The 23878-nt window shown below is 33.2% G+C and overlaps 1 protein-coding gene across 1 annotated transcript in view; it reads left to right on the forward strand.

The window, feature by feature from the left end:
- The window catches only part of NBEAL1 (neurobeachin like 1), a 173884-nt gene that overhangs the window by 47062 nt on the left and 102944 nt on the right, over nt 1-23878 (forward strand). Inside the window, 10 exon segments of the mRNA XM_044913621.1 lie at nt 1367-1452; nt 4922-5228; nt 6646-6752; nt 13435-13521; nt 15578-15661; nt 18610-18708; nt 18796-19376; nt 20286-20418; nt 21039-21158; nt 23063-23366. Of these exon segments, the coding sequence (XP_044769556.1) occupies nt 1367-1452; nt 4922-5228; nt 6646-6752; nt 13435-13521; nt 15578-15661; nt 18610-18708; nt 18796-19376; nt 20286-20418; nt 21039-21158; nt 23063-23366 (1908 nt within the window).

A 23878-nucleotide genomic window follows, 5' to 3' on the forward strand; every position in this document is an offset into this window, starting at 1 on the left:
GTAGGTTTTTGCCTGTCTTGTGGGATTTCACAGTATCATGTAAGAATTGATACTTTGACTCAAAGTGAGCCCTACTAATATTTCTGGAGTGCTTCTTCTACTCCTGTACTGCTTCACAAATTTCAGTTGCCTAGGCCTCCCAAAGGTTTTACCTCTCTCCTAACTTAACAAATAGCCATCTTCTTTTAGGGTTCCCCTTTTCTGTGCAGTTGTTCAGAGCATGTCCACAACAGGAAGCTGAGATAATCATTGAGCTCACTTTGTTTCTCTTGAGAGAAGGATAATTTCTAGAGTGCATAAATTTCTACCTATTTTGTCTAATTTTCTAGTTATTTCTAGCAAGAAGCCATGTATAGTGACAGTTACTCCAACAAAACTGGAATCATTTAATTTTTTAAGTGTAGATTTCTATCAATACATTTATCTCAAAGCTGTTTCTTTTTGGTAATGTTTATTATGTATAAAATTGGAAATCTGTTATTATACCTTCTCTGTGTATGTAAAGATATATGCAAAAAATACTCATTACTGGGTTATTAGACTGTCAAAATGAAAAGGAAAATCACAAAAGTTTATCAGTAGAGAACTGGTTAAGTAAATTAAGGTATATCATTGTAGTGGTCCTAAAAATGAATAAGGAAAATGTTTATGTTAAGATGTAATGATACCCAGTATATATTAATGTTAAAAAAAAAAAACATGATGCAGTGGTATATGTATAGGGTTTTTTTTTTTTTTAAGGTGTGGGGAGCTTGGTAGATTGAGGAATAGGTTTGAGGGAGACTGACTTTTCCTTGTCACAGTTCTTTTATGCTGTTTTAATTATTTGTCATGTGCAAGTATAACCTTTTGAAAACAATAAAATACTTTATAATATTAAAAGAAAGGTTATTATTGGTACCAGAATTTTGGAATGTTTGCCCTGAAGTAAACCCAGGAAATCTTTTTGTCCAACTCTTCCCATTTTATAATTGACTAATTATAGTCAATTATACTAATAAGAGGGAGTAGTAGTAGTAAAAAAACACATCTAATTTTATGTCAGATTTCAGTTAGCTTCTAGCATTGTCACTTAGCAGCTCTATAACTTTAGATAAGACATTTCATTTGCTCATTTATAAATGAGGGCAAAATATTCTCATATGGAGTATTATGAGAATTAAATGAGATAACAGAAATAAATTATCTAAAATACTACCTGATAGATGGTTTCTCTTTTCCTTTACTATGAAAAAATGCATATCAGCCTTGCCTTTTAACAAACTTTAGCCTTTTAATAGTTTTTAATGTTTCAGTGTCAGACATTCCTTAGAGATAAATCATACTGTGAAAGAGAAATCTTATTTGTTTATTTGTGTATTCACAGAGTGTTTTCAGGAAAGTGAACATCTCAAGGAAAGTCTTAAGTGTTGCTTATTGCATCTCTTTGGAGCCATTGTAGCCGGTGGGCAGGTGAGGAAAGTGTTGAAAGTTAATATTTAAAACAATAGTTAACAGTGCAAAAAGTTTTCTGTGGATTATTTAATGTATTCTTTGTTCTTTTATAATTTCATGAACCATACAGATATTTTTCTGAGTTTATATCTTGTTTAAAACTAATCTTTTAAAACTTCTTTAAAAACCTAAGTAATAATATTAGCACTGACAATAAAATTACTGCCTAAATAACCATATCTAACGATTCTTAGTTGTGTTGACTTTCAACTGCTAGTTCTTACTTTAGAATATAAAGTCAGCCCTTGTTAGTCCACATGATGAAATCAAACTCAAAATTAAATATGTATGAATTAAACACTCTTCTGTCTACTTAATTTCTAAATGCATATATACAAGGTTTATATGCATTTTTTTCAACAAACTCAGCTAGCTTTTTATTACTCAAAAGAAAGAAATTCTAGTAATCCTTATTTCTTTATTTTTGAAGGTGAGCATCTTGAAAGTTTTCTGTGGTAAACTTTGAGTATAACTACTAGTTGAAAACAGGATTATAGTTCAGAAAGAACATCCTATATGTTTTCTTTAAGCACACAGTTTAGATCAGAAGTTTCTAACACTGGGGCGCCTGGGTGGCTCAGTCGGTTGAGCGACTGCCTTCGGCTCAGGTCATGATCCCGGGGTCCTAGGATCGAGTCCCGCGTCGGGCTCCCTGCTCTGCGGGTAGCCTGCTTCTCCCTCTCCCACTCCCCCTGCTTGTGTTCCCTCTCTCGCTGTGTCTCTCTCTGTCAAATAAATAAATAAAAATCTTTTAAAAAAAAAAAAAAAAAAAAAAAAAAAGAAGTTTCTAACACTTTTTGTGCTGCCTATGCTGTTGACAATCTGTAAAGCCCCTAGTTGGAATATTTCAAATGCATAAAATTAAATACAGAAGATCGCTAAGGAAACTAATTATGCTAAAATGCAGTTACTAAAATATTAAGATAAACTTGTAACATAGTAATGTGTTTTTATAACACTAAAGAGATATAGCAGCAAGTCTAGTAATAAATGTAACTTCAAAAAAAAGACAAACATGATTTTCAAGACATTGCAACAACTAGAATATATGAAAATATATAGGATTTCTTTTGGTAACAAAGTTACAGATATTGCTAATAATACTATTTGGGTTTCCTAGTGGGCTACCTTGCCTTTCGTCTTCACTCTAGTAGAAGAGTCTGTTTTTTTGTGAGGGTGATAATGACTAGAATCTTATTTTTCAGTTTGTTTGCTTTGTCACCTTTCTTTATTAGCTGATATTCTTCTTTTGCATCAGTATCTACCCATTTCTGTCATTTCTCTGCTACTAAAAGTAAGAATAAGTATACATGAATAAAATTGGAAATGACATTGTTTTTGACCAGTGGAGAAGCTGGTTGGATCCCTTTACCATTTTGAACACAGAGACTTGTTTTTGTTAGCGCCCAGGGGTAATGAAGCCCTGAGAGACCTCCAAAAATTAAAACTCACATAGAAATCAAGTAGCTACTAGAAGGCCAATTTATTATTTTATGTACTAAAAATACTCAAAATCCTTATAATTGGGTTATAGCTGAGTTATAGCTATTTTGAGGTCAGAAGTTTATTGAATATAGAGTAAATACAAAGATATTTAGATGAATTGAATATCTAAAGGTGTAAGAATGGCCTTGTTATAAACAGAAAAATTGAAGTCCTGTGACTGGTCTCCCTTCTCCAAGCATCATACCTGGGCTTCCCATTGGCATATTTGTTGTTTTGGGTTATGTTAAGAGGATAGGCTTTGGAGACAGACCGACATAGGTTTGAATCCCATGTCCATCTCTAACTAGTTGTGTGACCTTGGATAAACTATTTACATGTGTTTTAGCTTCTTTATTTACATGTGTTTAAGTTTCTTTATTTATAATATGGGAACGGTAACAATTACAAGATAGTCATAAGGACCAAATGACACATAATATATGTAAAGTGCTTATAAGAACTAAGTAAGTCACAGATCTATCACTTAGATGTGTGATTCCCATAATTAGCAGTAAATACTAAAATTGTAACAGCTTAAGTTAGAAGTTTACTTTTTTTTCCTCATTAAAAAAAAATAGCAGTAAGCAGTCCAGAGTTAATCTGGTGGCTCTAGGATCTTCAAGGATCCAGGTTCCTTCTGAATGTCATATTTGTTATTATTTCTTTTGCGACATGATTAGCTTCTAGAGTTCTGGCCATTTGCATTTGTATTTTGGGCACAGAAGTGGAGGGGAGATGAGGAGGGAGACAAATGGCACATGCCAGCTATCTTTAAAGGAGATACTGAAAAGCTGACACTCATCTTTTTTTATCTCATTTGCAAACTCCATGAGATAACTGCAAAAAAGGAAAATACGTCCAGATAAAAAATTTGATAAAATGTGCTTCCTCAGCCTCCTTGGCAATAACGGAGGTTAGGAAATGTAATCTTTATTTCTGGTAGCCACATGTCCAGTAAAACATCAGGGCTTCTTTTTATAAGGAAGTGGAGGAAAATGGATGTTGGGTGTTCCTCTGGCAGTTTCTCCCATTGTAGCACTTGTTATTGATATTATTTATTATATTGATAATAACAAGCTCTAATGGCCTAAAGTGCTGTTACTTTCAGATGACTTTGCATAATTATGTTTAGATTCATTATATATCAGTTTAACAGTTTTAGGCAATATGTATTATTTACAAGTTTAATGGATCACCTCGAATAGCTACCAGTTATTTAGAATTTCAGAAATATGTTTGTAGAAGCAGAGTCAAGCCAGTCCTCTAATATATCTATATCATTTGGGATGGATTTGCTATAACCAACATAAAACCTAGAGAAGCTTAACCAAATTGAGGGTTTTGTTTGTTTTTGTTTTGTTTTGTTTTGTTTTTATGTTTGCATAAGAAAACCAGATGTAGGCAGTTCTCGGCTGGTATAGCAGCTCCATGGTATCCTCAAGGACTAAATCCTTTCACATTTCTGTTCTGCTCTCTTTATTATAATTCTTGGGTTTTGTTTCTTCATGATTTAAAGGTGGCTTCAAGCATTGTATCTGTATTCCAGGCAGGAAAAAGATGAAAAGGCCAAGAGCAAAGGGTTCTTCTGTTTTTATTTGTAAAGGTATATTTACTTCATAGTCTACTGGCATATATTCTTGACCAGAACTATGTCATATGGCTACCCCTAACTGCAAGGGAGGGTGGTAAACAAGTTTTCTATGTGGGCAGATTGCTTTCTGAATAAAAATGAAAATCTAGTAATCTAGCACATTACTTACTTACAGATTTTAAGACTTAATATGCATAAAACACTAGCAATGTCTGTCAAAGTATGTGCTTAAAATTTTTTATGTTGATTTATTAAAAGAAAAAGTCTGCAGATTTATTAAACTTTATTTTTGCGAACATACAGAATTTCAGTTAGATTTGGGTTTCACTTTTATTATCTCTCATGTTTCAGAGGAATGCTTTGCAAGCAATTTCTCCAGCCACCATGGAAGTTCTTATGAGAGTTTTGGCAGATTGTGATTCCTGGGAGGATGGAAATCCTGAAGAAGTGGGTAGGAAGGTAGAACTTACTCTGAAGTGCCTTACAGAAGTAGTACATATCCTTCTCACTAGCAGCTCTGATCAGCGTCAGGTGGAAACCAGCACTATTTTGGAGAACTATTTTAAATTGCTAAATTCAGATCATTCGGCTTTACCTAATCAAAGGAGGTCCAGACAGTGGGAAAGCCAGTTCATAGCTCTGCAGATCAAAATGTTGGGTAAGTATTACATAAAGTTTATTATACTCTGTTTTCTCTGAGTCTGTTTTTTAAGACTCATTTGAAATTCAAGGCTATCATATAGAAGTATTGATTGTTTAGTTCAGCTATTGTGTGACTTTAGATTTTGACTTCAGAATAATTAATATGGAATCAGTTTGTTTACAGCATCTTTGCTTTAACAGTGACAAAATTGAGCCTCTATTGTTTTTTGAAAGTGTAATCCATTAAAAGCATCAGTGTTAAAAAGAAAGTCAGCTATTATTTTCAAATTCTAGGAAAAGTAAGTTTTCAGGAGGTGTCATTTGCATTGTCTAACCCATGGCAAGAGTCACATATGACAATTTTATATGTCCTTCTGTAAATCTCTATAGATGTCACTTTAACATCTATCCTTTCTCTAGAGGACCTCTGTTTTATTTTGTTTTTTTCGTTTCTCTTGCCCTCTCTTTGTGTTTGTTGGTTTGTGTCATTCTTTGCTTATATATCTTTGTTTTTCTCTGTAAGCTCTTTCATCAGTATATGTGATTTCTTATTGTATTCCCCTGTTAGATTGATAGTACAAGTATTATTAATTGAGAGTTTCTTTTTATAGAAATAAAATATTTTCATTACAGCTGTACTAGGAAATTTGGATAAGTAAAAAGTTTTTTATATTTTACCACCCAGACATAACCAACATTAATGGTTTATTATACAGCTCTAGAGACTTAAAAACGTGGTTGTGTAAGGGTGTGTGTGGTGTCTAATTTAAAAATATTGGACACTAGAATCTTGGTGAAACCTGATCCCTTACAATGCACAAGAGACTTTGTAGGAAAATAAGATTCATTTTGTCTAGTTCCTGTTCTTTCATGTTTTATAATTGTTATAAATTATAACTTTATAAGAAAGTTTGAGTCTATATTGAATGGACTTCTTATTTGTTAAGAACTGTTGTATTACTTATGCTGATTATCCCTTGATTTCTGAATGAGGATATCTGTTCAGTAGGAAACAAGAGCAAACCATCATCATAAATGGATTGATTTCCTAAGTCTCATTTTCTTAATGGCTACATGCTAATTCTGTTGCAAAACATAACCAGGTGTTACTTATTAATAGCAAGTTGGAAACCTCAGTTAGTTATACTTGAGCATTTTAATGGAAGAAGAACTATGTAAATCTCTGGGAAATATATATCACTCTTATGTATAAAAATTTAAATATTTTTAATAATAAATTATAAAAATATTCATTTTTCTTAACAAGTAATAAGTACAGTTTTTTTTCCACCCTCCATCCCTATTTCTTCCTAATTCATTTACATCTGTTTGTCAGCTGAAAAGCCTAAATTAAAAATATAGCCAAAGTAAATGTTTCTGTGATCCCAAATTTTCCACTTTATAAATGGATGATTTTGTTTTTATTTTCCTAGATACCATCACAGCCATGTTAGACTGCACTGATAGGCCTGTTCTTCAGGCCATTTTTCTTAACAGTAATTGCTTTGAACATCTCATACGACTGTTACAGAATTGCAAGGTATTTTTCTATTACTATTGTCTTTGATTTTAGAAAGATCTTATTTTGTTTATGCTTTGATTCAAATTTAAACATATTATTACTGATTTTCTTTTTTATTATGGTAAAATACACATAAAATTTACCATCTTAACCATTTTTAAGGGTATAATTCAGTGGTATTAAATAAATTCACATTGTTGTGCAACTATCATCACCATCCATTCTCCATAACCCTTTACATCTTATAGAACTGAAACTCTATATCCATTAAAAAATTCCACATTCTACTCTCCCTCCAACCTCTGGCAACCGCCATTCTACTTTCTGTCTCTATGATTTTTGATTACTCTAAGTACCTCATGTAAGTAGAGTCATATAGTATTTGTCATTTTGTGACTGGCTTATTTCACTTAGCATGATGTCCTCAAGATTCATCTCTATTGTAGCATATTGCAGAATTTTCTTCCTTTTTTTAGGCTGAATAATATTCCATTGTCTCTACATGCCACATTATGTTTACCTCTTCATGTGTTGATGGACTCTTGTTATGATTCTACCTTTTGGCTGTCATGGATAAAGCTGCTTTGAACCTGAATATACCCATATCTCTTTGAGTCCCTGCTTTTGTTCTTTTGGATATATTCCAGAAGTGAGATTGCTGGATCATATAGTAATTAAATTTTTAATATTTTGAGGAACCACCTTACTGTTTTCCACAGTGGCTGTGCCATTTGACGTTCCTGCCAACAATACATAAGGGTTCTGATTTTTTCATATTCTCCTTGACAGTTATTTTCTTCTTTTTGATAACAGCTAATGCTAATGGGTGTGAAATGGCATCTCATTGTGATTTTGATTTGCCCTTAATGATTAGTGAGACTGAGCATCTTTTCATTTGCTTATTGGCTATTTGTATATGTTCTTTGGAGAAATGTCTATGCAGGTTCTTTGTGCATTTTTTAATTGGGTTGTGTATTTTTTGTTGTTGAGTTTTAAAGTCTTTTGTTGTGCATTGTTAAAATTTGGTGTATTTGATGCATATAATTTTGTGCTTTTGTTTCATGTAAGATGATTTTGTTTGCATTTTCCTGTGTTATGATTTTAATATCTACATAATATTAAGTGGATGTACCATAATTTACCTAACTATTCCCTATGGCAAATACTCAACTTATTTCCATAACTCTTTCAAGTTCATAGACTAGAATTCTATTTCTAGTAGAATTCCTAGGTAAAGGGCATAACATGCTTTTTTAAAATTAGGGAACATTGTATAAAAACAATTTGTAAATTGGGGAATATAGAAAAGTAGGAAAATAGAAATACTGTTAATGTTCTTGATACATACTGCCGATTTGCTATTATTTTTCTTTTTTACTAGTTTACATTTGTAGCAGATTTGTGAGTACCTAATAACTAATATCTGATTATTATATTTTCATAAATTTCAAGATGGTATCAGAAATTTTTTAGAATGCTTCTTGAAAAGCCTTTGAAAATGGAACTACTTCAAAGAGCTTTTACTTTTTTTTAAGTTTTTTTTTGTTTTTTTTTTAAGATTTTATTTATTTATTTGACAGAGAGAGAGAACAAGTAGGCAGAGAGGCAGGCAGAGGGAGAGGGAGAAGCAGGCTCCCCGCTGAGCAGGGAGCCCGATGTGGGGCTTGATGCGGGGCTTGATGCAGGGCTCGATGCCGGGCTCGATGCGGGGCTCGATCCCGGGACTCCGGGATCACGACCTGAGCCGAAGGCAGCCGCTTAACCGACTGAGCCACCCAGGCGCCCCGAGCTTTTACTTTTCTATTTGAGGTATTCCTTTCATGGAATCTGTGCTGAAAAATGCTAGGGTTTCATTCTGATTTTGTGAGGATATCCCGAAAAGGAGGATTTTAATATCAGCTCCTCAAATTTTTTCACACTGTTAGGAGAGACATCCATGAAAGCATTTTTGTCACTATGTTGCTTAGCTTATAAGATTAAAGAAAGATTAAAGAAATGGTATTTAAAAAATAAGGAATATATTGATGAAGTAAATAGGATGAATATTTACAAAGTCAATGAAAGTACTACCACTAGAGAGTTAAGATGCCTCCCCCCACCTTTTAAACATTATTCTTGGGAAAGAAATCCTAGGGAGATGAAAACAGCATAAGAAAACTTTATAAAACCTTTTGTTTGTTGTTTAAAAAAAAAGCAATGTGTTTTTATCAGTTACAAAGGCAACTTCATCAAGACAAAATCTCCCATGTATAAGAGAACCTGCCAGTCACACATTAGAGAAGAGTAAATCACTAGGATAAAATGTAGTTCCTACTAAAATTGATTAGTGTTTTTCTTCAATATACGAAACTCAGATATTTAAAAAAATGTCATATCAGGGTCAAAAGTATCTTTTTTAAAAAGTGCAAAGCTTTTTGGCATAGTGGTCATGATGTTGAGCTAATTTTTGCTCTTTCTACTGTCCTATAGGCCAGAGTTCCTTATAATTCAGATCTGGAGACTTGCTGACAGTCCTAGCATTTTAAAATTTAATTACTTAATAGCATTTACCACATTTTGTTTTGAGACAGGAAATGCTAGAGAAGAAACCCATTTCAGAGGGGAAAGCCAGGCTTTGGGACCCCAGCCTACTCTGCTGGAGGTGGTGTTCTAGGCAGGATATTCTAGTCAGAATCACTATAAACTCATCACTAAACATTACAGTTACTAAGTCCTAACAACATGGAAGAACCTTTAAAATAGACTGCCCAACTCTTTTATTATACAAATGAAGAAATAGGTCCTACGAGATTAAATGATTAACACAAGGTTAATACTGTTCCATGATGGAGCCAGGATTTCTTATTCAGGTATTCTGACCCTGAGTTCACTGGTTGTATGTAATTTTGTTGTATTGGTACTTAAGGTCAGTGGAAAAATGTTTTCTGTGTATTAAATATAGGAGGAGTACAGGTTTTATTGATAAATACATTTGATAGGGATAGGTTAATATGATTCTTAAATGTATAAAAATGTTCGGAATCTTGTGAAAACTTAAGTTCTTAAATATATTACAGGATGCTACAGATGACTATGATTGACTTCTGTTTAAATTATTTTGTTAGTAAGGAATAAATAATTTATTCTATTTTACATAGTAATACAGAATCAAGACAACTGTTGTTTAAATATTCAGACTCAGAGGAAACATTGTCATCTAAAGCTTAAACAAACATTTTATGAATTACATGGAAAACTAGGCTGACTGCTGTAGTTTCTATGCTTTCTTTTTGTATGAGATTCACCAGCCAGTTTATGCATTAATTTCCTTAAGTATTTGTGTAAAGACCTTTGGTTTGTCAAAATGAGTTTCATCTTACTGTGAAGTACTTAGAATATAATTCAGTGAAATCATACATGTAACTTTTCTTTTTTTTTTTTTTTTTTGCATTTTTTTTATTCTTATGTTAATCCCCATACATTACATCTTTAGTTTTAGATGAAGTGTTCCATGATTCATTGTTTGTGCATAACACCCAGTGCTCCATGCAGAATGTGCCCTCCTCAATACCCACCACCAGGCTAACCCATCCTCCCACCCCCCTCCCCTCTAGAACCCTCAGTTTGTTTTTCAGAGTCCATCGTCTCTCATGGTTCGTCTACCCCTCCGATTTCCCCTGCTTCATTCTTCCCCTCCCGCTACCTTCTTCTTCTTCTTTTTTACATGTAACTTTTCTGATAGCTATGATGAACCTTAAACATTTGAGAGTTGTTTTGTGTCACCATATTGCATTTTGGAAGGGGGATATGCTTTGAATTAATGTAAAAATTATTTTTAGAAGCTGTCTAAGGTATTTGGAGTAATGAGAAGAAAATAACAGCAAATTTCTAGTAGCAAAGAGAGGGTTCAAAACCATAACATTTACTTTAGCATTCTGCTTGGAGTTTTAATCAGTTTTTAAAAAAATATAGACGTTGCAATGTATTATAAATATGTAAAGTTCTGTTTGAGGACTTAAGTCATAAGATTCTGGAAAGCTATTGATACTGTTGTCTTGTTTACATTCCTTAATTTATTTTCTTCACTTTCTTCCTTTCCTTCTCCACCTCCACCTCTGAAAATCAAATACAACAAAAAAATTATCACTAAAGCAGTCTTGGTAGGAATGAGAATTTATGAAAGGAGCAACTAAGGGATGCTTTGTGGAAAAGATTGTTGGGAGTGGATACATAGAATGGTATAGTTGCAAGGTTGATTTTGGGAATTGTACCTGCCTGGATTCATACACATTGCCTTATTTGAACAAGGTTCTTTTCATTTTTTTAAAGTAGATTTTTATTTCAATTCTAGAGCAATAATCAATATAGATTTTGGAGGAAAAAAGAAATATAAAAAATATATTTTCTTAATCTTTTTATAAAACGTGTGTATATATAAATCTTTAAATTTTAAAAACTGGGGCAAAATACCCATAACAATATTTCCACATATATTTTTAATGAGGATATATTTTTCTTTACAAAATTGGAATACCAGTGAATATTTTTGTATCCTGCTTTTAAATGTATTATATCATTAGTCTTTCCCATATACCATCATATATTTTTCAAAACATTGTTTTTAATGACTACAAATATTTCAACCCAGCAGTTTTCAGAGTATGGGGTCCCCAAGATCATTTTAGGGGATCTGCAAAGTCTAATCTTAACATTTCAGTTAGAGGCTAGATTTTTTTTCATAAACTTGAATCAAAACAACATTATCATAACAGTCTGAATGCAAAGTAGATATTAGAGTTCATCTGTCTTCTATCAAGTCAGACTTTTAAAGAGATTGCAAAAATGTAAAAGCAGTGCCATTCTCACTAATATATATTTGAAAAATAAAGGTTTTTTTCATAAAAATGTGTTATTTATGTCATCATGTAATATTGAATAACTAAAGAAATATTACTTAAATGTTTTGATTTTAATTTTTCATGTGTAAATATTGAGAGATGTAACGCCACATAAATAGAAATTCTTTGGGGTTCTCAATAATTTTTAAGACTGTTAAGTGGTCTTGAGGCCAGAAAGTTTAAGGACTTCCCTTTCAGCATATGGATGAATCATAATTTATTTAACTATTCTACTATTAAAGGATATTTAGGTGGTTTCTTACTTTATGCTCTTGTAAATAAAGCTGAAGTGAGCATCTTTGTTTTAAAATCTTGGTGTGAGTTTCTGACCGTTTTTAGGGTAGATGGCTAGAAATACAGTTACTGACAGAGTAATTTTAAGATTCTTGATATGGATTGCTTTCTAGAAAGCCTTTACTCATTTTTGCTTTCATCAGTTTTTAGCATTTCTGTTCCCTGCACCAGATAACATGGAATATTACTATTTAAAAAATTTTGCTGTTGTGACACCTTGGGTGGCTCAGTCAGTGAAGCATCTGCCTTCGGCTCAGGTCATGATCCCAGGGTCCTGGGATCAAGCCTTGTGTCTGGCTCCCTGCTCAGCGGGGAGTCTACTTCTCTCTCTCTCCCTCTGCCCCTCCCCCCTGCTTGTGTTCTCTCTCTCTTTCTCTGTCACTCTCTCTGTCTCTCAAATAAATGAATAAAATCTTTAAAAGTAAATTTTGCTGTTAATAATAACAGCTTTCATTTATTAAACCCTTGTTATGTGCTAGACACTATGTTAATAACCTAGCGTGGATTATCTCATTTAATCTGCACCCATGTTTCATGAGTTACTCTTTTCCCTTTTGAGAAAATACGCTCAGAGAGGTTAAGTCGTTTTTCTTAAAACCACACAGCTAATAATTAGCAGAACCAGGATTCAAATACAGGTTTCTGATTCCAATGCCTATGTTGTGTACACTAATCTATTTTTAGGTTGAGCTTTATATATGTTCTACATATCATGTCATACCTTATCTTTATCTATTTTATTTTATATTGCATTATTTCAGTATATGGACTTTTGTTTTTTATTTTCTGATAGAACTTCCTTCTTAGGCTGCTCTTGATAAATTCCTTTATAAATCTAACTTTCTTTCCCTTTTCACTTACATTTGAATTATCTTTCTTTTTATACAAAATGTGCCGGAGATCTTTTGGGATGCTAATTTTATATACTTAAACCAAAATACTTGATTCCCTTAGCAATCCCCATGTATGTCAGAGATAATCCTAATCCCCTGTTGTGTAGAAACTAATATAAATTATACTCAACTCTTCATAATTTTGGAAAATAATTACCTCCTTTGTCAAAACACATTAGCATATTTGAGATTCTGATAAGTATTTTCAGAAAGAACTCTTTTTTAATAGCATTTTATAAACATACTTGACTACAGAATCCTTACTGCACATTATTTACTACAGTATCTTTAATCTACCTCAATAGCAAATTTCCTTCTTTTTTGTGAGACATTTTCTGCTGATTCTTGAAGAATTTAGGAATATTAACTAATCTACTTGTTGCTATTATTTCTTATTTTAGTGACTTCGAGTTCCAAAAGAGAAATAACTAACAATTAATTATATAGTATATGAACTAACGTTAGTTTGTAATCCAAAAAGTGAATAGTTGATTGTCAGTTTAAAAGTGATATACTTCACCAGTGGGTTCTTGAATTTATTTTCAAGAGATATGGAAATCCATTTAAACTTCATTTCTGCTTATAGGTAACTATTTCATGTTCTTTCTCCATTATTCTTGTCTCTGTTTTTAACAGCTCTTTTTAAATGCTAACACTAAGGTGACAGACAAGAACGAGAAAGACCTTGCCAACAAATTACTGACAGAAATAAATGAGGACCAGGTATCTACAAAGCCTGCATCTTGTTTCATCTGAAGTCCAAAATCAGTCAATGGGAGCAACTATTCCTGTACTTTTCTTCTTATGTCTTAAAATATACAAACACTATCTAATTCTAATCTTCATTTATTATTTTTAAAAATTGTTAAAAAATTAATAATAAATTTTTTTTCATCTAAAAGATAAATATATTGAAATCTTGGTGGTTGATATAAATGATCAACAGTATTCCATCTGTATATGTGTGCATTCTTTTCAGTTTAAGGAGACACAAAGTACAGGAATGGAATCCCAATATCAATGCTGTCCACGTGGTGGTGACTTCATATTTTGGGAGCTTCTTTCTCTAAGCATTGTGGTGTATTGGAACCTTAGGCTTTGTTTGTGAATATGTATGGTCAATTTTGATATCTTGATTCTTTGCTTCTTGTTGGCAAGTAATGATTGTAATTCAGTGGACATCCGAATCCTGGAGGAAGGGGAGAAGATGCTGAACTCTTTGAGTCTTAATTTAGCATAAAACTTTTAACTGTTTTTTTTTTCTAAAAAGTCACCCCTATATGGGTATAGAGCAGAAATAAGCAATTTTTGTTGCTTTTCAGCATTAGGTAATTCAGTTTTGAAAAAAACTACCTATTAAAAATGCTTTGGTTTTTATCGTTCCCAAAATGTTTTCAGAGAGCTTACATGATGTCTTTTGTTATTTTAATACCCAGGTTTATAAATAGAGCTGTGGTGTAAAGAGACATGAAAATCTATTGTTTTCTGTTCTGGATGTAAAATATCAACTATAGAGTACTATTTTAGATTTCTCTATAAATGTTAGTCTTAAGGCCTTACGTAGATTAATAAAATATTTACAATGATATTCTTAGAGGTTTATGTTAGTATTCCTAATTGTAGGTACTATGGCCTAGTCGTCTTGAACAAAGTATAAGAAAGATCTTACTCATATGAAATTCTTTATACAGAATGATTAATGTATATTGTGTGTTTATTACATAATGTTTAATAACATCAACAAAAATCAAGATACTGGCTTAAATAACTAGCCTAAAAATGATAAACCTTAGCTTAAAATGACAAAGATCTAATCAGTTCCCTTTTACTCAAATCATTTTTAGTGGAAGGGAGAAAGGAAAGTCCTATTCATGGAGTAACTAGTTTAAGTCATAGTAATATATTCCCAAAAGCAGATTTTTGGGACTGTGAGTTTTTACAACTTTCTACTTCTCCTGCTATGCTTTCATGGTTGATTAAACCTGATGATAAAACAGTCATGTTCAGTTTTTTAATGTTGTTAATGTACCTTTTGTTTTCACTTTTTTTCTCTAAATGCATGGCCCTGAAATTTAACACGTCTCTTTATGATGAAGCTTAAACAGAAATAGACAAAATGAAGCTGTAGCTGGTTTTTATTTTTTACTTTTTTATTTTTTACAGCTTTTGGCATTAAAGGTTGCCTTCTCAAAAACATGATAGTGCTTATAGATCATGTTTCATTTTCTATTCTGCCTCAAATTTTGCATTTTATGTAAAAATAGATACGCCTTGTGTTTGCAAGTGTGATTGGTGAATAAACATACCATTTCAATTATAATGCAGGGCTTGTAAACCAAATAACACCATTTTAAACATCTTATTATACATGATAATGAAATTTCAACCTAGGAAGTTCAATGTATTTCTGCAGGGAAATTAAAATGTGATAGAATTTCTAGTGATAGCCTTCCCTCCCTTCCTCTGGAGATTGTCCATTGTTTTTAAAAGCATGTATTAAGCTTGGTGTTCTTTTGGTTTTTGTTTTTTTCCAAAACATTTCAAAGTAATGAGTGAATGTGACTTTAATCCTTCTTGACACGTGGCTTATTTTCTGTCAAGTAGGTAACTTTTCTTGCAGGTATAGTGTTTCAGAAATCTGTTTTATTGGAAGAGGAATGTATTGCATGTTAAGTAATTATTTTTTTCAGGTTTTCAGAACAAAGGTTTCCTAACAATACAAATCTTGAACACATTGTTAATTTCTTACCTTTTTTTTTTCTCTCTCTCTCTATGGTAGGTGTTTCAGGGACAGTTGGATTGTTTGGCTATATCAACCATTCAGGCTTTGACAGCAGTAATGAACAAATCTCCAGCTGCTAAGGTGAAACATACATCCTTAAGCTCTAAAATGTTATTTTAGATAAACTAATTTTCACTGTATAATTCCCAAAGTAATGTATGAAAGTATGTATATAATACCTGTGATTTCACACCTGAAGTGAAATAGTTCACAAACTATCTCAGTGTAAAGAATCATTTTGCTGATAATTTTAGAGCAAACACCTATGGGCACTACTTTGGGATTATATGATAGAACTGTAATTTCGTAGAGATTTATAGTGTCAGTCAACAAAGGTAGCACTGATGTTGAAATGATCATTTTATGTGATTCTATATAGGTTAGTGTGTTTAAGGAATTACATTTTATATCATAGTTTTTCTCATTAATAAAATAATCACTCTTTGACTATTTGCTCAGTTTATGACTGCCTAGATTGTGAACATTTTCTACATGTGAACAGCCTTATCAGTTTGGGACTTGTTTTTCCACTTGGCCGTGGAAATTCTGCTTTTTTGTTACTCTCAGGATTTTCTTTCCATCTCATTCACTACCACTGACTTTGTCCTGCTGGTCACTGATGCTGATTTTGTGCTAGTAATTTCCTCATTGAATAGTTTTAAGGATTAATGAGATCATCTGTATAAAGTGGTAAGCATAGTGCCAGGCACATGATAAATGCTTAATGAATATCAGTGCCTATCATCATCATCATTATTATTACCGTTACCATTTTACCTTCTGTCTACCACCTCTAATATAAATGGCAGACATGAATGAATTATTCTTTGTTCCCTAAGCCATGCCTTCAGTAGTATTCCTTACTGTCCATTGGTTTTTGTTAGGAGACTAACGATTGCTCTATAAATGTTGCTGTGTATAACTCATGGTTAGATGCCTACCAGATAGGCTTTTACAACTTCTACAGGCTGGCTTGGGAATCAAATCCCATTTATAATAGTTGATCTAAGAAAAAAACAATTTTAAGTTCTCAGTAACTGGTTTATGAGTATAATGGGTTGGCTGTACTGTATTATGATATTCAGACCTGGAATGATGTTTAAGTCTTACTAAAATATAACTTTTTTATTATGTAATGCTTTGCATGGTTTAAAATTCAAAAGGTTATTTTAAAAATACCCTTTTTTGGGGCAGCTGGGTGGCTCAGTCAGTTAAGCATAAGACTCTTGACCTCAGCTCAGGCCTTGATTTCAGGGTTGTGAGATTGACCCCCACGTCTGGCTCCATGCTCAGCATGGAGTCGGCTTGAGATTCTCTTTCTCCCTCTCCCTCTGCTCCTCTCCCCGCTCATGCTTTCTCTCTTTCTCTTTCTCTCTCTTTCTTTAAATAAATAAATAGAATCTCTGTTTTAAAAAAGCCCTTTAAAAAAATGATTGGTATTCTTTTTTTTTTAAGTTTTTATTTAAATTCCAGTTAGTTAGCATACAGTGTAATATTAGTTTCAGGTGTACAATAGGGTGATTCAACAATTCCATACAATACTCAGTGCTCATCACAAGAGGTACATTTCTTGGTCCCCATCACCTATTTAACCTACCTACCCACCCATCTTCCCTCTGGTAACCATTAGTTTGTTCTCTATAGTTAAGACTGTTTCTTGGTTTGCCTCTTTCGCTCTCTCTCTCTCTCCTTTTTTTTCTTTTTCTTTTTTTGCCCTTGGCCTGTTTATTTTGTTTCTTAAATACCATATATGAGTGAAATCATATGGTATTTGTCTTTCTCTGACTGACTTATTTCTCTTAGCATAATACTCTCTAGATCCATCTGTGTCATTGCAAATGACAAGATTTCATTCTTTTTTATGGCTAATATTCCATCATATATATATTTATATATCTATCTGTCTACACACTCATACACACATACACACACACTCTCTCTCTCTCTCACACTACATCTTCTTTATCCATTCATCATTTGATGGACACTTGGGCTGTTTCATAATTTGGCCATTGTAGCTAATACTGCTATAAACATAGGGGTGCTATATCCCTTTGAATTAATATTAAAAAATACCTTTTGAAAAAAGATTCTCTTACTACCCTTGGCTCAGAGTCAACTAGTTCCCCTCCCCAGAGACAACCAGTTACTCATTTTGTTTGAATCTTTTGATTTTGTAGTGAGTGTGTAAATTTATGCCTGATTTACTGGACCAATTTAGTATTACTAGCTTTTTTGGTTCTCTTTTTATTTTACTTTATGGTTTTGTGTGCCCACAAGTTCAAAAATACATATGACTTTAGACCTTACTAAAATGAACTTGATGTTCCAGATAATTCAGTCCATTTAGATACAAAAAGCAGAGAGAAAACTACCCATTTTTTCTGGTCACCACTCAAAATTGCCAGAACTCTTTAGTCTTCTAGACTAGTCTTCTAGACTGACTTCTGTTACCCCTAAAGTCTCATTTTTTCTTCATTTTTGTTTTGACTTAATGTAATACTATATAATTACAAATCAAGTGAAGAAAGGAAGTGATTGTACCCTAATCTTGAAATTAATATAATAATTTTATAATATACAATTATTGCTTATTTCATTATATTTTGGTAGATTATGGTCACATCATATTTCAGAAGGTATATGGAATTTATTTTAAGATGAAGAAGTGATCTAGGAAGCAAATATTGAACTCAGTCTTTTCAACATTAAGTTAATTAACTTAAATGGGTGTTACTCGGCGTTTTATTTTATTTATTGTTTTAAAGATTTTATTTATTTATTTGACAGAGGGAGACACAGAGAGAGAGGGAACACAGCAGGGGGAGTGGGAGAGGGAGAAGGAGGCTTCCTGCTGAGCAGGGAGCCCGATATGGGGCTAGATCCCAGGACCTTGTGATCATGACCTGAGCCGAAGGCAGATGCTTAACGACTGAGCCACCCAGGCGCCCTTTACTCAGCATTTTAAATATTCCATTAAATTCAGTCTTTGAAAATGTGCTTTGATGTATTTATTTCCCTTCCTCTAGGAAGTATTTAAAGAAAGAATTGGTTATACACATATGTTTGAGGTTTTAAAATCCCTGGGTCAGCCACCACTGGAACTACTTAAAGAACTTATGAATATGGTGAGTTTTTTAGCTTTATTAAACAAGTTCCATTATCTCCATGTCCAAGGTGGTTACTAACCTTTTGTCTTTTATGTTGCTTTATAGGCTGTAGAGGGTGACCACACTTCAGTTGGGATTTTGGGCATTAGTAATGTCCACCCTCTCTTGCTTCTTATCCAGTGGCTTCCAGAGCTAGAATCCCATGATCTGCAAATCTTCATCTCTGATTGGCTGAAAAGAATTTGTTGTATTAATAGGCAGAGTCGAACTACTTGTGTCAATGCAAACATGGGACTTCACATCATCAAAACTCTTGATTCCCATTCTTCCCTCCATCGAACTTGTGCTGAGAACTTGATTGCACTTCATGGTTCCTTGGGGAGTCAGTCAGTGAGCTCAGAAGAAATACGTCGACTACTAAGATTGCTGAGAGTGGATGAATCTGAGTATATTCACCCTTATACCACTCCTGTGACTCGAGCAATTCTGACAATGGCCCGAAAACAAAGTCTAGAGAGCGCACTGCAGTATTTTAATTTGTCACATAGTATGGCAGGAATTTCTGTGCCTTCCATACAGAAGTGGCCAGGGTCTGCCTTTTCTTTCAATGCTTGGTTTTGCTTAGATCAGAATCAGTTGACTCTTGGCAATGCTAACAAAGGAGGAAAAAGAAAACAATTGTACAGGTACTGGTACAAGTTATGGAATATAAATGAATACTGTCATAACAATATGTGCTGTAATTCCCAAAGAGGAAAAAGCTTTTCAAGCATCTAATTTTTGAATGCAGAACAGTTTATCTGAAATCTCTTTATCCTTAGGGTGCACACAGTTTAATTATAAGTGTTTTATTGCTTTCATGATATTGATTACATGTCTCACATATTTTGCTAGTTCTTAGGCTAGTTTGGGAAGAAAGTTCCTTCTTAAAAGTATTGTAAAAGTAGAGAAGGAAGAATAACAAATTTTTTTTTTTTTTAAAGATTTTATTTATTTATTCATGAGAGATAGAGAGAGAGGCAGAGGGAGAAGCAGGCTCCCCGCGGAGCAGGGAGCCCGATGCGGGACTCGATCTCAGGACCCTGGGATCATGACCTGAGCTGAAGGCAGACGCTTAACTGACTGAGCCACCCAGGCGTCCCAAGAATAACAAATTTTAAAATGAATGGTGATCTTTGTGTTCCATTGAAAATGCTGTATATTTATATGAAGGATCAGAAAACCTTTGTGTATGTACATCCAAACTTAGTTACTTCAGTAACTAATAATTTTTAATATGCCTTATGATTTTTAAGACTTTTATTTATGCTTTCTGAATCCTATTTGAAAGAATTTTGAAGATTTGAAAGTGTATTGTTTTACTGTTGTTTGATAATGGAATTCCACTCATATGGCTACCTTTAATAATTTACTAAACCAGTAAGCCCACAAAAAGATTTAAGAATTATCTTTGAAGCAAGATTGGACTGACATGTGGCAATAGAATGTAAGCCACAGCATTATTGATATTCATGATGACATGGTTTTGTGTGTTTCAGTGATGATAAAGCTGAAAAACTGATTTCGAAAGTTCTTATAATATATATTTTTGTTAGCTTCTTTACAGGAAGTGGCATGGGTTTCGAAGCTTTTATTACCCATTCAGGTATGTTGGTTGTGGCAGTGTGCACAAAAAGAGAATATGCTACAGTTATGCTTCCTGACCACAGTTTCTGTGATTCCCTCTGGGTAAGGTTTTAGGACATCACATTTAACTTTCTGGTTCTTTCCTTTAAAGACACTCTTGGTGAATGTACATCAGGAGTTGTCTCCTTTTTGAGAGTCGATTAATTTTCACTTTAAAATTCTATGTATGTTGAAGTTTATAAGGAAGTTAATATTATTATCATCATCATTATAAATTCAGCAGCAGTAAGTTTTCTTCTAAAAAATTAAAAGGAAGTGTTACAATTTCAAGTTTTCTAAAATCAGATTTGATTTTGAAATCCAATTTAAAATGAGAACATAAATTATTAAAAACAATGCATTTCGGTTGCTTTTCTTGAAGTATAAATTGCTTCTCATTAGAAAAATTGATTGTGAAGAATACTCAAACTTGGAAAATGCAGAAAAGATACTCTGTTAAAATTATGTATAAAGTTTCTAGAACAGATGTAAATGCCTTTATAGTACTACAGGAAAAATTGTCATTCACTTTAAGAACAAAATTTTAACCAGCATTTAAGTATGCTTAAACTCAATGTTCTACTATTAACACAAACTAGTTATAAAGTAATACTCTGAAAACATTTGTCATTCCAAAGATTTAATGTAATTTTAGTCTTTAAATGTATGTCTTACTTTATTAGCACAACATAACCATTGTTCACATGCCTGGAAAAAGACCCTTTGGTCAGAGCCTTGTCTATATCTATGACAACGGACAGCAGAAGGTCTCTGCCCCTCTCAGATTTCCTGCCACGAATGAAGTAAGCACATCTAATCTACTCTTTTTTTTATTTAAATTCAATTAATTAACATATAATATATTATTGGTTTTAGAGGTAGAGTTCAGTGACTTATCAGTCTTATATAATACACAGTGCTCATTACATCACATGCCCTTCTTAATGCCCATCACCCAGTTACCCCATCCCTCCACCCCCCTGCCCTCCAGCTACCCTCAGTTTGTTTCCTGTGATTAAGAGTCTCTTATGGTTTGTCTCCCTCTCTGGTTTCATCTTGTTTTATTTTTTCCTCTCTTCCCCTATGATCCTCTGTTTTGTTTCTTAAATTCCACATATGAGTGAGATCATATGTTGTCTTTCTCTGATTGACTACTTCGCTTAGCATAATACCCTCTAGTTCCATCCGCGTCGTTGGAGATGGCACTATTTCATTTTTTTTAATTTTATTTTTTTATGTTATGTTAGTCACCATACAATACAGCACCAGTTTTTGATGCAGTGATCCACGATGGCTAAGTAGTATTCCATTGTGTGTATATATATACCACATCTTCTTTATCCATTCATCTGTCGATGGACATCTGGGTTCTTTCCATAGTTCGACTATTGTGGACATTGCTGCTGTAAACATTGGGGTGCAGGTGCCCCTTTGGATCGCTACATTTATATCTTTGGGGTAAATACCCAGTAGTGCAATTGCTGGGTCATAGGGTAGCTCTATTTTCAACTTTTTGAGGAACCTCCATGCTGTTTTCCAGAGTGGCTGCACCAGCTTGCATTCCCACTGGCAGTGTAAGAGGGTTCCCCTTTCTCCGCATCTAACCTACTCTTTATGGGACCCATTGGTTGAGAACTCTTGAAAATTTTGTTTAATGTAGAAGGTTCTGTTTATTTTAAATATGTGCCCATAAATTTTAAAGTGTTTTCTATATTCTAAGATACAGTAAGTTAATATTTAATACTATTAGCCTATCATTGTTAGATGAAGTCAGACAACATGTAATAAAAACAACTTAAAGAAGAAACAAATGTAGTTAAAGGCTTAGGGGAAAAAAGACTTATAATAGGAAAGCCAAAGAAATTGAATAGAGCAGAGCAAAGGATCATTTAATAAAGCCCTCACAGGGGTGCCTGGCTGGCTCAGTCAGAAGAGCATGAGACTCTTGATCTTGGGGTTGTGAGTTCAGTCCCCATGTTGGGTTTAAAGATTCCTTAAAAATAAAATCTAAATAAATAAATAAAGTCCACCTTGTATACAAAATACTTAGAGACTATTATGTTGGACTGTTTTCTATCCCACTGAATTTGAAATAATAATGAAGAAACTTTAAGCCTTTACATATTATAATGTAGTCAGATACAAGGTGGAATTTATTTACTGAGATGATTCTTAAAGAACATTAGTGTAAAAGTTCTTTGAGAATTCTTAGATGATTTTGAAAGAGCCTTTTTTGAAGATAATGAGATATATTATTTCCCAAGTCATCCTAGGAGTCTAGTAATTTCTCGTTGATGTTTATCCTGATGCTCATTACAGGATAACCTGTAATTAGTATTATTATACTAATTAAACTAATTATATAAACTAATTATACTAATTAAACGTGTAGTTCTGTTTATACATTTTAAAGGGATAAAAGTAGTAATTTCCTCTATTTTAGAATATAGTAAAATGGTTAAAGTTTTAAAAAATACTCATTAAAATGTGAGTTATAAAAGTAATGCATCTAAATCCCATAGGCCAAGAGTAACATCTATAATGACTTCTTAATGTGCGCACACACATGCACACATTATGATGCAATAAAATTAAAACTTTCAGTTTTTTTCCATCTATTTGTTTTCTTAATTTTATGTACTGTTTTATTTTCAATATCAAGATAGAGATGTAATTAAAATTGTGTAATTTGTTTCTTAATTTTTAGCCTTTTATTTCCTGCTGCATTGGTTCAGCTGGGCAAAGAACCACCACTCCTCCACCTTCCCAAATCCCAGATCCACCTTTTTCTTCCCCCATTACCCCTCATCGGACATCATTTGGTGGAATTTTGTCATCAGCCTCCTGGGGAGGAACACTTGAAAAATCAAAATTGATTACCAAATTGATATCAGCTGGAACCCAAGATAGTGAATGGGGATGCCCCACATCTCTGGAGGGTCAGCTAGGGTCCGTTATCATCTTCTTTGAAGCACTACAGCCTCCTCAAGTGAAGGCATTATATTTAGCAGGTAAGCATGTACAGTCATATTATTTAAACTTAAATAGGTTTTTTTGTTGCTTACATATATTTTGAAGAATATATTTGATCTGAAGAGTATATTTGTATTTGTAATGGAAGCTGAAAGGGAAGAAAAAGCCCACTACATTCCATGCCCCCCACACCTCCAACTTGATTGGCATATTATTGACATAAAACATAGGTAAGTTTAAGAAGTACAATGTAATGATTTGATACACATGTATATTGCAAAATGATTACCACAATAAGGTTAGTTAGGACCTCTGTCCCTCACATAATTACAATGCTTTACATGTGTTGTGATAACATTTAAGATCTACTCTCTTAATAACTTTTTGAGATATAATATAGTACACCATACTTTTTTTGGTAGGCATAAATAAAGCAAACCTTTAGGAATTTTTCAAATATCATCCATAATAAGGTCTGTATTAGTCTGTTAGGACTGCTGTAACACAGTACCACAGACTTGGGTGGCTTATACACTATTTCCACACAATT

Source organism: Neomonachus schauinslandi, chromosome 3, assembly GCF_002201575.2.
Source record: "Neomonachus schauinslandi chromosome 3, ASM220157v2, whole genome shotgun sequence".
NCBI lineage: Eukaryota > Metazoa > Chordata > Mammalia > Carnivora > Phocidae > Neomonachus > Neomonachus schauinslandi.